A 15,444-nucleotide genomic window follows, 5' to 3' on the forward strand; every position below is an offset into this window, starting at 1 on the left:
ATTTATTTGCCAACGGGACGCGTATAACTCTCGGAATTCCGCCGCTGGAAACATTCAAATCTGCTTTGTGTAGCGTTAAACGATTTACGACCTCTTGCTTGTCACACTAAAAAATAGTAGTAGCGCACTGGCCTCTCGTCGCGCGTTTTTCATTCGCAAAGGGACCTTTTTTCCTATGTCCTTTCAAAAGCTGCGTACTCGAAAAACCAAGTTTTTATCAAGAATCGCTACGTGCAAGTGGAAAATAACAAATGTCGCAAAATTCCCGCTATCGCAACGCATTTCCGGCTAGATTTCTAGGTTATCGCTTAGCGTTAGGAATTATCTTAGCCGGACAATTGCAAACATGTTTGTGCTTTCAGTCACAGCATTTTTACTTCGAAATTGTTTCAAAATAGGAGCGTGCTTATTCAATGTTAAGCAATGGCAAAGTTGAGGAATTCAACATCCTTCTTTTAAAGGTTATTTGAAGAAAATTTTAAGCTTTAAGGTTAAAATTGATTGGCATCTGTTACAACTGATAAGCATTTGGCAGCTGGTTCTAAAGACTAACGTTTCCGTTTTCGAACATTCTGTTTCAGTAAAAATCAGTTAAATTGTGATTTAATCTAGACTCTATTATTCTAAATTTTGTTGACTATCACAACATAAACATTTTTCTGCTGAATTATGGTATAATCTCAAAGAAATGCAAATAATTAAAATATCGTAATGAATGCCGGTGCAAACCTAAATTAAATTCTGATCCACGCGTTTTGATCGATTTTGCCTCCCGTAGAGAATACAAATAACAGAATTCCAGCAAGAAATATTTCCGAACTTTGCCCTTGATTGTGCCTGGCTAGCGTATCAATCACTATTTCCTGGCGTGATAAGGCAGGGCAAAAACTTGAAAAGGTTGTATTCGACTTTGCTCCCTAATTCCTGGCAGAAAGTGCAAGAATCATAAATCAAAGCTGAACGCATGACAGACTTCTTTGCTGCCAAAAAGTACACATTCGCTTTTTTCACGCGCGCCGGATATCAGAGCGAACAGAACTTTTCATAGGGCAGACTTGCAGAAGTGTGTTGCCTGCCTGAAGGCGCCCTGCACGACACAACAAGCTGAAAAATTACAAGAAAGCGTTTCAATAGCTCTTGTGTGTAGTAAAAAAAGTGCACGAGCACATAGAGACCCGCTCAAAATACACTGCTCGCAAGGGCGCGGAGAAAAGAATCGGCTCGCGTTGTTGCATATTTCATGGAAACTTTACGGCCGCTCGAGTTTTGGTTGTGTGTCACGTTCCGGCAATAACTCGCGTGGCCGGAGCACTGTTTTACGGGCCAAGTAATTGATTTCGAATTTTACCAAATTACCGCAGACGGACGGATCGAAGCGGCTGCGAAATAAAACATTGCAATATGCCCGGCCGCGGTTGCAAACAACGGCCCACTTTGGCGTGCACACAAAAACTACGTACGAAGCGGTATAAAATGGAGCCGCGCGCTCTCTCTCTCTCTCTCTCTCTCTCATATATTTTTAAACTCCCTTTCTGCGTCCGTTTCGGTATGGTGGAATAGACATCATCCGCCTTCCATGCTGCGCCGGTGGTGACTTTTGCCCTATGATAAAATGCGGCGCCACTCAATGGCCCATCATACTGTCTCTTTTTGAAAGAACGTCGTGTTTGCGTCTCGCTTCAATCGCAACTTCTTCCTGGGCTGCGAAGAGCGCTAGATTGGAACAGCTCAAGGATCTCGTCAAGTTTTAAATTTTTATTTCTTTGTTTGCGTGCGAGAAGTCTCTGTACCTTCGATTTTTTCCTTGTTGATTTTCCATTAATATCTATAGAAATGCGAGAACACTGCTATGGTTTTTCTCTGATTCAGAATCACTCCCTGAAACGCCCATAGCAGCAGAAGCAACATGAGATGCATTTCAAAGTTAAAAAAAATAAATCTGAAAAAATTCGCTGAATCCATTTTTTTCTCGTAAGAACCCTTCGTTAAATGCCTCTGGTAGATCGATTGCCGTTTATGCTTCAAATGAGCGAAAACCGACTTTTAGGTGCCTATACAATTGCAGCTAAAGAGTTGTTCTAATGATTTACAATCACAGAAACAATTTAAAGGTTGATTTTAACTGCGAGTGAAAAAAACCCAAAATCGAAGACAGCAGCAAAAAAGGCTAAGCTCAAATATCAAAATTTCCTGGACGCTGATTGACTAACGCAACGCGCATGTCAGCAGCTTCCCCGCAATTTAAAACACGTGTGAGCTGCATTGCTGATGTTAAGGAGCTGCTGACATGCGCGTTGCGTCAACCAATCAGCGTTTTTGCCGTCTTCTTTGATTTACGTGACTTCATTCGCAGTTAAATTGATTCATACCAACTTTTAATATCTTTCTGCGATAAAAAGCTCTTTAGCTCCAAGGAGACACCAAACCATCGGTTTTCCATTCATCGATCGGTTGCAGAATGGTGAGCGATATACAAGAGGCGTTTAACATAGGGTTCTTAATGGACATAAAATGCGTTTAGGGATTTTTTGGGGACGCGTATCTCTCTTTAAGATCTCTACTCTGCACCTTTGTTTTCCTGTGAACTAATTTTAAAAAGGTTTTTGCCACACAATTTATTTGTGAGTGTTTTATATTCAATAAAATTAATTGTATTGAAACCACGTGCTAATTAATGTACTAAAATTCTCTTCTTAAACACCTGCAAACTCGTTTATTTTTAAATTAATTGGAAGTTTTCCAATTTTAACACTCTAGATTTTTTATAATAAATGTATCATATAAAAATTTATTTGCCCTAATAAAAAGCAGCTTAAATATTCTCAAGAAGAAGAAAATTAGGTTGCCCTTGACAAACTAATCTTAACTCAGAATCAGTAAATATGGCTGAATTTTTAGTATATTAATTCCTTTCTTAAAGAAGTAAAACGGTGCGGGCGATGCTGCGAAATCAGCATTTCCGCTGAAAAGCAGCACACCCACAAACTATAGACATATCAGCCGTAATCCTTGCCAGGGCGGTGAACCGCACGCAGAGCCCTCTGCGCGTATTTTCCGCTGCGCTGGCTGGTAAGAAGAATGTATCTTTTGTGGGGCCAGCAAACAGCATAATATTTATCCAGCAGCCATTTGGCCAGGCAGCCAGGCGGCTGGTTGGTCGGTCGGTCGGTCGGGGTGACTCACTTGAAGAGCAGTCCGTCTGTGCTGCCATCGCGGCGTCGCGATAATTTTCGCGCACACCTCGGAATAGCTCGCTGCGCTGCGTGCATGTTTGCTTTCTGATAAATAGGTTTGATTGATTATTAACGAGCAATAATCGCTCGTGACGCAAGCCCCGGCAAGCCAGCTGGAGCACAATTTTCATGCTAGACCTGCTGATTGCGAAAAGGATTAGCTCCTTTGTCGGGGAAATTACTCTCGCACTGCTTTCATTTCAAGCTCTCGCCGACCCCAACTCATTGTTGCTGCAAAGTTGATTGCCCAGCCCCGCGGGAAATGAGCACTATTATCTAATTGACTCGCCTTTGAGTTTCCGTGATCTTTAATTTTAGTTCCGCATACTTGAATCTATTTCATTCATCCCTGACATTAATGTCGCTGAAATAAATTTCGTTGGTAAAAGCAGAATACCTAAAAAATAAACTCTTTCGGAATGATCTTTACAGTCACAAAGATTGACCCTTTATAGCAACAGAAATATTCAAATTTAGGAAACCTACAAGCCATTTGTGTGTGTATTTACAAATAGATGGCGATTTCATTGTACGGAAGTGTAACTTGCTCCTGTTCTTTGTATTGACCATGCTATAAAGTAAATAAAATTAATTGAATTGAATCAATTAACCTTTGCAAATCAACTAATTGATTTATTTAATTACAATGTTGTGGATATATGAGTTTTTGTGTGAATCAATCTTTGACAATTATAAACGTCTAAATCCGAATTTACGGCAAATATTTCCCGAAAAGGAAATTCAAAATCCCTTTTTGACGTCAAAAAATTAAATTTATGATATAAAACATGGCAGCAAACAGGTAAACTTTTGTATTCTATCCCGGAAATATCAGCCAAAAATTGTTTTGCATCACCATCATATATTCTTGTTTATTCTTGCAATGGTCAATACATCAATGAACACTAAAAACATATTTTCCCCAAAAGTCCAAAATAATCAAACTTTGTTTAGTTTCATCATTTTATGCCTCAGTTGTTCTGCCTGTGTCATGTGTAACAATTCACAAATCTAACTGTTAAAGTTTTAATTCTCCTAAACTAACTAAACTCAACTCAGTTTGGATTACCATATGCGACGCAATTTTCCGTAGCTACAGTCTCTCCCCTTTCTCGCAGCACCACGAATAAACTCCTCTACGTCAAGTAGCTCTATTGTGAGGCGACGTCAAAGTTTGTGTTTGTACATAATAAATGCCAAATTAAGGGTAGGACGCACGAGTTAACTTGGAGGGCGCCGAGATAAAAAATTCAATGGTGAAAAGAGTCGGAGAGGTGCTTTATTTGGGTATCGATTCGCAGCCACATGTCAGCAATTTCCAAGTGTGTGCCGCCGCCGAATCCTGCTTCATCAGCGACTTTTATTTTCTAAAGGCTAGCTCTACATAAGCTCTCTTTTCTCTCACTCATTGCGTGGCGGAGAGGATGGCGCACGCATTTTCTATTGCCTCTTGAGCGAGCGGCAAACTGCAAAGGCGATAAGATTTTTATAAACCGTGAGCACGGCGCACACAATTAATCGCAGCCCGATATCTCGTCGTCGCGGCGTGAAATAAAAAAACGTCGGTGCATGCAGCATGTGCGCCCCAGATATTCAATATTATGTTTCAAAATGGCCATTTGTATAATTGCAATACAAAGTATTAAATTTATAAATTATTTTTTTTCTGAGTCAACTACTTTTATTTTTTTATTATGTTTGATTTTTAACTGAGTGTCAAAAGCGAAGCCAATAAATATCATTAATATACTGATGATAAATTAATTAGGGTGTTTCCACAAGGTTTTTGAGATACAGAGGGTCAAAGGTTTAAAAATGGGTTCAGGTTAATTGTAATAAAATAAAAATTTCACGATCGGAATAATTTTTTCCCTCGGCACAATGCTTGGTGCCACTTCTGAGGTCAGACAAGGCCACTAGAACAGGTTAGATATCGAATCCTGGCGTCAGGGTTCCCCTTAAACGATCAATATCATTAAATTCACATGTGTGGTTACTTTACCGACACCTGACGGGTTCTGTATTGGTTTGATCTGCAATATCTACACACCGTTGGAACGGCCAAGTCGAGAGCTTTCAGAATATGTTTAATTCGACCATCAGGAACGAGATTATGAGCACATTCATGATAATATATCGCCTATTTTTTTAAAGTTTCAATCACGTCGAATTTTTAACAAAAAACTTGTTATCGGGAAAGGAAGTTAAATTTACCGCAGAGATGGAATAATTCGGAAGGCTGTTTTTGTAGAAACGCGTAGAAACTGACACAACATCAGTTGAAAAATATTAGTATATCGTGCTTAATTACCTCCAACAAACAACTGCCGTCAATGCAAAACTTTTGATTGAGAGAGAACGAGTTAGCACGTATTCATTCCATTCAACAACTCTCCTGCTCACAAACATCTGAATATAATTGTATAAATACGCGGAATTATTGCGCCAAAGAGTGGGGAGGAGCTAATTAATTTAATGCGACGCTTAATTTGCAGCGACACTCAATGGCAACTTGATACACACACACACACACACACACACTTTCCAGCTTGTTTACGCAGAGAATATTTATTTCGCTTTGAAAATGCGTCATCGCTCACGCCGGGCGCAAACACGTGCACCGCTGCCGCACATATATGGTGCGCGCGGGTTGGTTGCTTGTCGTCGGCTTGGTTGACAGCTTGATTGCAATCAAATGGAATTGTGTCTCTGCGCTGAATGCTGCCGGGAATCGTATGCTGCATGCAATTTAATTGGGTCATGCCGCGCGCCTTTCATTTTCTGCCCTGCACGTTCGCTCGTGGATTAGAGTGCACCGCGCTGAATACAACTATTTCTCTGAATTTCATTCATTCCGTGACTCTCTGCCATGCACCAGATAAATTTTCAATTATGCTCGAGTGCTGCTCGGTCATCCAGCCAGTTGCTTTGTTGTGCATATTTTAAGAGCTCTTAATAATTTCTGGATAGTATTCTGGCATTTTTATTTGGTTTCTAGATATTTGTTGCCTACATAATGATTTTGAACTTCGTGAAACGCTTAAGATATTGAAGTAAAATCTCTTCCGGGGTTGTATGTATTTTTAGGGATAAATAGATAAGCAGGTTTCATCTTAAAATTCTTATCTAATGAAAGCCTTATTTTGATTTAAATTTCTATGAAACGTTAAAAACCTGTTGCTAGTGGAATTGTATCAAAGTTTTTCTCGCTAATTTATAGCTTTTATTTTTTCTGTAACTAACAAAGGGGTAGGAGTAAATCAAATAATTGAAATTGGGGATTAGTTATCAATTATAAAAGTATTTTTTCATCCTAAAAACCTTTGGTTCTTTTTGACCATGATATCACCACAGTATCAATAAGCTTTATAACTAAAAATTTTGTTTTCTCTTATTCCTCTATAAAGCTCTGTTAGGATAAGAGGACTTGCACTTCATGAAACGCTTATCTTCTTTAACTTGATTTAATTTGGTATTTATGTTTCCAAGTATTTACCCACTTGTGATTTATCTGCGGTCTACTGTGCACTTTTGTTCAGTCAGAAAACTGGCTGTCGGGAAAAAGCGATAAAAACGCCGATTCGAGTGATAAACAGAAAGAGCTATTAACCACAAGCGATTTTATGGGGAGATTAATCCCAAAAAGCAAGTGCTTCAAGAATTTAGGTCAGTCAACAAGGCAGTGAATTTTTGCACCGATTCAATGTTCACCCGGGGTGGCTTTTTGATTTGCAAGACTGCACAGCTGCATAACGAAAAACAGCTGAATCGATTCTCTGGCAGGAGTGAGTGAGCGAGAGAGAGAGAGAGAGAGAGAGAGAGAGAGAGAGAGAGAGAGCCGTTAAAAATGTAGGTATGCAGCCGGCTCGGTTTGTTTGCTCGGCCGGTTGCATACTTGTGCAAAAGTCAGGCTGTGAAAACACACGTTCAAGGTTTACAACTAATAAATGAGCACGTGTCGAGTAATTGCAAACAAGCGGCGGTTTATTTCTCTGTGCTGGCTGTGCCGGTGAAGAAATCCATTTCAAGGATGACGAGCGGCAGACAGCGAGGAGCGCTTCTTTGCTCGCGCGCTCGCAGAAAGCGAAGAGGAAATTGTTGGTTTTATTGCCTTTCGGCAGAAAGTGACAAGCAAATTGCCAGCTCATTCCGCCTTGTTCTTGCCAATCTGGGTCACAGACACCACCAACAATAAGACTCTTTTCCGCCAGCCAGTGCGAGGCACACACACAGGCTTTTATCACAACAACAAGCCGATAATAATCCTACATCCCGCTCCGTCGGCTGCGCGAATTTGGCAAAAAATCTCATCTTCCTTCCGAATGCCTCAATGCATCTTGCTCAGTTGTAAAATGTTTTTATTACCCGTGTGTGATTCAATCGGGCCGAGCGAGTGTTGTTAGTCTCAGCCAGCGAGCAAGTCAATCTTCTTTTGTGCAAGCGAACCTTCCTCTCTTCTAATAATAATCATTCGCTTTTCCGGAAAATGTTCATTTATTATCATTTTGGTCAGTTTACTTTCAAGAAATTTGCATTAAGTCGAAATTATTAGCCCGTTGTTTAGCATTGCAAATTCAAAGCAATGAGATACATATATTTGAGCATTTTTGGCGGTGTATTTCTGGCTGCCCAATGTCAGGGATTGCAAAAGGTGGTTAATTAAGTGACTCTAAATGCTCAAATAGCTCAACAGGCTGGTAGGAGGCGCCACTAGCTGGTTTTCGCACCTTTCCAGCGGGCTCTAGGGAGAAATGTCTGACATTCCAATAAAAATGATTCGGTGCGGGGAGGCGAAAAGATGGCCACATTGGGTCCAAAAGCTCCTCTGCAGCCACTCGGGCCCCTTTTTTATCCGCTCCGCAATGTTATTTGGACCTGGTGAGCTCATGGTCCACGGGATGTGCTGAATAAATGTTATAGGAAAATGATTTTATGTAGACATTTTAATTTAACTCCACCAGAATGTTAACATAAGGCTAAATATAAATTTTTGATCCTTTTTAAAAAGAAGAATATGACAAGAAAAAGTCTTGGACTGACCAAAAAAGATCAAAAGGCAAGAAACTGGAAAAATAGGATTACCCAACAAAAACCATAATAAACATTCCAAGCTAAAACTACTCCGTTGTAAACACGTGAAATTTCGTGTTATTTTGACTCAAGTGAAAAGCGACTTGGCGGAGCACATAACAAGTGGTGTGGGACGTGTTGTTGGCCTGGCCAGCATGATCAGTAGCACGCTCTGGAGATCTCTCTTGGTGGCGAGTTGTAAAATTAGCTCGCCGATATTTCAACAACTCGCCGAGTGTTTGCAACATTATTTCGCGAAAATGTTGCGTGGCGCCGTCCTTAAAGGCTCGTGCCCAATGACATTTTGCTGTTAAAAGCGCATGCCACCGCACTTAGTCCCGCGAGTGATGCAATTTTAACGCAGCTAGCGCCGCGTCCGATTTACGACTTGGCTGCTTCCCTCAATCGGACCGTTTTTACGGTCGTGTCGATTGTGTGCGAGAGCGAGAGAGTGATTGGAATGTAGCAGTGACCTGATTTGCCGGATGTTTTGTCTCCGCTTCCAACGCATTTGGCTGATTTCCCCTTTTTTGTTGCAGTCTGGCTGTCAAGTCCAGCGATGAGCTCAACACAAAAAATAAAGAGGCCAACTATTTGGACTCGCTAACCTGTGATGGAGAACCTCCGTAAGTATTTGCACTTTATTCCTTCTGGCGCCAAATCAATGTCCATTTTTGAAGGTTTCTCTTAACTATCACCAAACAGCAGAAATTTTTCAACAACCAATAAGAATTCTAAATAATGATGATGATGATGAGCATTGATTAAAACTATAATTTCCTTAAATGACACAGCATTTTATCTTTTTTTAGAATATTTAAAAAAACTAGAAGGAATCTTGTTGATTTCTGCCATTTTATTCCTATTTTTTACTGCAACAGTTATTTATTTCCTACAATACAACCAGAGATGTGTTGTCTTAATTAATTAATTATGTGGTTTAAAATATAATATTAATTATGTAACTGCAGAAGACACATTCTGAGAATTTAAATTTCAAACTTGGAATTTCCCAGACTCACTTAAAACCCAACACATTTTGCAACCTTTCAAATTGAGAAAATAACTTCATCATTTCTTTTAATAGAGATCCAAGTAGAAGTAATTTTTAAAGTGTACCAGCGGGTTTTAATTTTTTGTTAATCTTGTCACAAACGCCAATTAGTACGAATTCTGCCTGAGAAAATACTGTGAAAAGGTTCACAATTAGCAGCCAGCCTCTCAAGCGTGCCCTCAAGCAAGAAATTTCTGTTGCAGGCCTACCCTTGAGGATATCAGAAGCTGGGGCCATTCTTTCGACAAGCTTATGAAAAGTGCAGGTACGAAAATCAATATCCAGAAATATCTCTTTGGCCAGCCACCAGCCGCGTGTTTGTAATTTAAATCGCATTGAATATTCAATCAGCAAGGTCGAATCGTGTAATTTTGCTCGAATGCTATTCTAGATCTCGCGATACTATTTTTCCGCCGAATTCGCCAACCTGTGCTGTGCGTATACGGTATATAAAGGCGTGGCGCGTGTGCCGCATGAAATGTGTTCCTTTCGGGGTGTGGATTGTTAATGCACATGTAGCGTGATGAAATATTCGTGCGTTCGAGCGGGTCCCGAGAGCAGAGCTTCCGTCTTGCCTGCCTGCTAAACACGCGAAAAATAAACTGGAAAACAAGCGTGGCAATTCGATAATTTTGATCCAAAGCTAACGCCGAATTTTCGTTTCAGCTGGTCGCAAGGTGTTCCGTGACTTTTTGAAGTGTGAATACAGTGAAGAAAATATTTTATTCTGGCTGGCCTGTGAGGAACTGAAGAAGGAATCCAATCCTGAAGTTGTTGAAGAAAAGGCAAGATTTATTTACGAAGATTACATCTCAATACTCTCTCCAAAAGAGGTAACTTATCTGTACATTTTTGCTATGATAATTTTAGCTTGAAATTAAAAAAGGAATTTACACAATATTTTAGTAAAAAATAATGCCTATTTAATTTCTTAAGATGGAAAATAACTGCAATGCAATTTAAAACTAAAGTGCTCTTTGACTGGTCGCAGTTGCTGACTTCTAAGGCTGTAATTTTAGACGTTGGTTTTCGGAAAAAAGTAGGCGATTTTTTAATATATTTTGGTATAAATCATATGGTTTTGACAATTTAGCCAAGTTTTTAAGCATCATATTTTTGGCTTAAATTGATAAAAGGTCCAACTAGGAAAAGATTTATATTAAAAATGATTTAAATATACGGTTTTACGGATTAGACACTCTTGGCAGTTTTAGAAAATTTAAAATATGATCGAAATTGCAAAGTTTGAATTCATTTAATGGTTCTGATCTGACGGTTGGAAGCTCAAGAAAATAGTTGACACTCTAATTTTACCAGCTGCACTAAACATCTTACATGACCCATTGAGAAGTGTATCAGCTAAATTGTACAAAAACTGTAATGTTAAATAAGTTTTACACATTAAGGCCATTTTTCTTCAAATTAAAAAACATATCGTTGAACCAGAATGTTCTTTGGTTCACATCAGACATCAGGCTATAAGTTTGCCAAAAACCAAAAATGTCAAATCCTAAGAGTTTCCTCGTAAGTGTGCGAGTGGCTTAAGTCATGGAATTTTTCAATTTCTCCTTCTTTTGATTGCGCACACAGTCAATTGTTTTCTTAAATTCTGCTGATAAGGCTTTCGGGGCTGACATTTTATTTTTTCTGCAAAACATTACCGGAATTGTCCTGAGGGTTAAAATTTTAAACGGGGTTGAAATGATTTTTAACGTGATGGATGATTTTGTCTGTTTGGCTTGATAACTAAATTTGTCTTTCGGTCCACAGGTTAGCTTAGATTCTAGAGTGAGAGAAATAGTGAACAAGAACATGGTGGACCCGACGCCGCACACGTTCGACGAGGCCCAGCTTCAGATCTACACGCTCATGCATAGAGACTCGTACCCACGATTTGTTAATTCGCACATATTCAAAAGATTAGCTCAGCTCAACAACAACTCAACAATAACGTGCAGTGGACCAGGAGGTGCGGGGGGCGCAGGCTCGTCCAACTCGCCGCCCCCGGCGGGCAGCAGCTCGCGGAAGGAGAGCTTCGCGTAATGCGCCCCTTCCGCCGCGGCTTCAGTCACAGTGGATGATGATCCCCCGTAACAAAACGTTTATGGATTCGCATGTTCGACAGAGACACGGACACTTGCGTTCAGCCAAAGTGCCGCGAACGACACACCCTCTGTGCACACCACCCCCACCACCATCAACTTAATTAATCTTCTAGTCTTGACGCCCGTTGACAATTAGCGAGACCAATAAAGAGCGTGAACAAAAAATGGAATAAACGGAGAACGAAGCGTCCTGCAGCGGGATTTCGGTGTTGGTCGCGCCGGAAGTGCCAGCTGGTTTGATTGGAATTTTATATTTCTCGTCGTAGCCCCTAAACTCAGCTTTACTCTCGACCCGACGACGATTTGTGTTGAGGTCAAACCAACTGCTTCCGGTTCGCACACCTGCGCGCGAATATTACAAGTATATTATGCATGTTGTATAGAAACTTTGAAGCAGGGGTCGCACGACGCAAGCCAAAGCAACTGAGAAATGAGATGATAGACGTTAACAAACAAAACAAAAACCGCAAAAAGCATGAAGAAGGGAGTCATTGCGAACTACACCAATGACTTTGTTAAAGCTTTAATTAAAATAGTGTCTATAATCCAAATAAAACAAAAAACTGAGTGTGTAGTGAAAATGCAGCAGCAGACGCGTGCGTGGAATAATGTCACGCAGTTCGATGTTGTGCAAGTACTTACAATATAATACCACCACGCAATTGATATCTCTTGTCAAACTACTAAAGAAGCGGCGTAAATACACGCTCGAAATTAATTCTCCTCGATCCAGTTAACTCAGAAACCGATTCATTCTTGAATGTGTTTGCTGTTCTACTGCTGTATGAGAAAAATATGAGAACGTAACAAAACTCTGGTCCTTATTATTACGGATAATGCCACTAGTCTCTCGCCACACACGACGTAAGCATTTATAATGATGTGTATGACAAAAACAGCAAAAAAGGTATTTATGTAGCCATTAAATTCATTTCGATTCGCAGCGAGCGTTCTAATAATAATACTGGAAGTAAATAAATTAATAATTGCCAACTGCAGCGAGCGAGAGTGAACACAAACATGAAAAAACCCAAGACGCCACTCTCATTCAAGACAAATTGTTGAAAGCATTTGAGGAAACGTTTACACACACGTCTCGGCATAAGTAATTTTAACAAACCGCAGGTGGCTAAATGAAAGGTTACACCTTAGGCAGTAATTGATTTTGACTTAACGATGAGATATATCCCAAGCAACGAGTTCTACAAAATCACCTAATTTTATCTCTAAATTATACAAACCATGTTAAGAAGTATTGTGGAATTGGAAATCTAAAAAGTGATATCAGACATGATATTGGCCTATAGTCGAATTCTCTTGTTAGACCCAGACCGTCTCATTAGAGCCGCAATTGGAGAGTGCCAAATTCCCGGCGGAAATATAACAAAAAACAGAAATCACACTGCGCTGCGGTCCTAATTTTTCTCGCGATCCTCCAGGGCCTATTTGTTATTCGTAAACCTTCGCGAGTGATATCACTTTTTAGCAATTAAGAGGTCTCAAACGCACAAAAGATTAGTCTCAATTAATGTTTCAATGTCGATTGCCTAATTTAGTTGTTTGCAACAATTCGCGAGCGGAGTCAACGAAAAGTATACATTGCAAACGCAAGAAATGCTTCATCTTCACTACCGAAAACATTTTCTAAAATCACGGGTTAATTTTATTTAGTTAAGTTAAGCGAGCTCAACTAAAATTTTCGCTGCAGATTCACAACACGTTTGCTTTGATGATATCACATACTCACGCGTGATTTCGCTACTTTCTGTTTCCTGTCTCAAGCAGATGAATGATCACACATAATTTTACGATCTATACAAAACATATGAAGCTGGTAAAATTAAAATCATTATTGTGTGGTGTTTGGAAAGAAGTTTGTTTCAACAGTGACACACATGTGATTGCAAACTAGCTCTTACTTATGTAAATTCGGTGTTTCGTGTTGATTTAAATGAGTGAGCATGTTCAACACACAAAACACCACACACACACACACTCTCTCTCTCTCTCTTTTATCTTTTCCTCTCTGGGTGGATGATTTTGCTGATTGACTCAATGTGATGATCTAAAAACTAAATGTGTGATCGCAGGGGTGAAAAAACAATACAATTAAATACCTAACCCACTGGGAGAAATTAAGGTTGACACATGTCGTGCACGCAGGTTTCATCGGGTTAGGGCGGTGCGAAACCAAAATGTTACCATTACGCGCGCTGATTGTTGAACACCGCGGTTGACTGTTTATTTTACTGGTCGTCTATTTTGTAAATCCGCGAGTTGTGTATAAAAATCGACGTGTTTAAAGATTTTACTATGTAGCTAATCATGAAAATCGAGTGAGTGTGTGCGCTGCAAAATGATACGTATGTGTTTGTTGACATAAAGACGATTTTCTTCATAGGGTTGATGGAACTTTTATTGCCACGAACGATGAGAACGGTGCCGGAGCATCCAATCTGCCAGATTTAAAAGCACGTGCGAAATTCCCCACCCCCTCAGAGTTTCTCACGCGCTTTTGCAGTGGAAGGCAGGTTGGATCCGGCATAGCCGTTCCTTATTTCTTCAACCCCTAAAATATCATCATGTCGTTCAATTTTAACCGATATCAATACCGAAATGGACCACACACGAAACAAATGATTAATATTTATGAATACACACGCGAGAAAATTGGTTGTTGTTGATTTTTGCAGTGCAGAATCGAACAATCCACTGTGAAAAAACTGGTTTAATTTTGATCGAACGCATTTGTACCAATCGCAAAAACTGTAAATTAGACAAAATGATTAATCGACCGAATAGCTGCAAATTTAATCTTTGAACGGTTCAAATCTACCTGCTACTTTAAAATAGAAAACGAATAAAATTGTTATAAGGAGATCCAATTATCGCTGTTGAAAAGCTGCTTAATTTTGTATAAGCGCAAGAAAACTCACGATTCATCTTCGTAGCTGTTGAAACGATGAATTTTCTTCCCAAGGCAATCACTCACACTGTGTACCAACCACGAATCAACTCCAATAACAATAAAACAAAAAAGTTACACTTGAATTGAGATCGATATACATGCAATTGCGTAATGAGTTCTCGTTTAGGCGACACGTTTGTTGAGATTGCATGCGAGTGGAATGCGCGAAACCCCTCACTAACTAGGCGATAATGTGTAAGATATAATATTCTGTATTGATTGTTAGCATTCCTACGTATAAATATGCAAATATGCACACTTACAGACGGTGTTGTTGTGGAAAAACAGAAAATAAAAAACACGAGATAGTTGAGAACAAAAAAATACGCGCAGCACAAAATTAACAATAAAATATATATATGAAAAATTTTACGTGGGCAAATAAAGATAGTTTACAAGCACACTTTTAGTACGACGGACAAAACCGATTCCCATTTCTGTCTCTCTTAAGTAAAAGTGTGTCTTTTGTAAGGAAAAATACTACTTTTTTGAGGTAAATTATAGGGTCGAACAAACGTTTATTCTGTGAATTCGCCTGACACAAGAAAATAAACTCTGTTGCATTGTTAAGTGAACTTTGTTATTGGTGTACTAAGCGCGAAAAAAGAATTCATTACTTAATTACTATGCAGGCAGACATTGTGTAAATTCACAGAGGTTGGTGTGTGGATTCTAATACATAGCCATTCAGTTGTTCAATGAATTTATTGCTGTTAAAGTCTATATGATGATTCTACACACAAACTCAGAGAATAATGAAATAAAATTTGGAAAATCCACTTGCGCGCTAAACGACACTACAGGTTACAAATAACATGATTGTGACATTTTACTTAAGGTATAAATAATTATTAATTGAGCTGTTATGTTGGAGCATATACAAGTATATCGATCAAATATATATAAGTAACAAAAATAGAACCATAATTAAGGAATAAAGAAAATGGAATGATGTGTATGTATGAGAATAAAATATTATATAAAATCCAGAAAATCCTCATGTTTCAGTTTCGG

At 39.3% G+C, this 15,444-nt stretch overlaps 1 protein-coding gene across 3 annotated transcripts in view; it reads left to right on the forward strand.

The window, feature by feature from the left end:
- Positions 1-15,424, forward strand: part of Dhit (Double hit) — a 44,232-nt gene extending 28,808 nt beyond the window's left edge. For all 3 annotated transcript variants that reach the window (XM_065486718.1, XM_065486716.1, XM_065486717.1), the window contains exons 3-6: positions 8,843-8,929; positions 9,561-9,622; positions 10,024-10,190; positions 11,128-15,424. In XM_065486718.1, the coding sequence (XP_065342790.1) occupies positions 8,843-8,929; positions 9,561-9,622; positions 10,024-10,190; positions 11,128-11,400 (589 nt within the window). In that variant the 3' untranslated portion in view covers positions 11,401-15,424. The remainder of the gene's footprint in view (positions 1-8,842; positions 8,930-9,560; positions 9,623-10,023; positions 10,191-11,127) is intronic.
- Positions 15,425-15,444: the final 20 nt, after the last annotated feature.

Source organism: Cloeon dipterum, chromosome 3 (assembly GCF_949628265.1).
Source record: "Cloeon dipterum chromosome 3, ieCloDipt1.1, whole genome shotgun sequence".
Taxonomy (NCBI): Eukaryota; Metazoa; Arthropoda; class Insecta; order Ephemeroptera; family Baetidae; genus Cloeon; species Cloeon dipterum.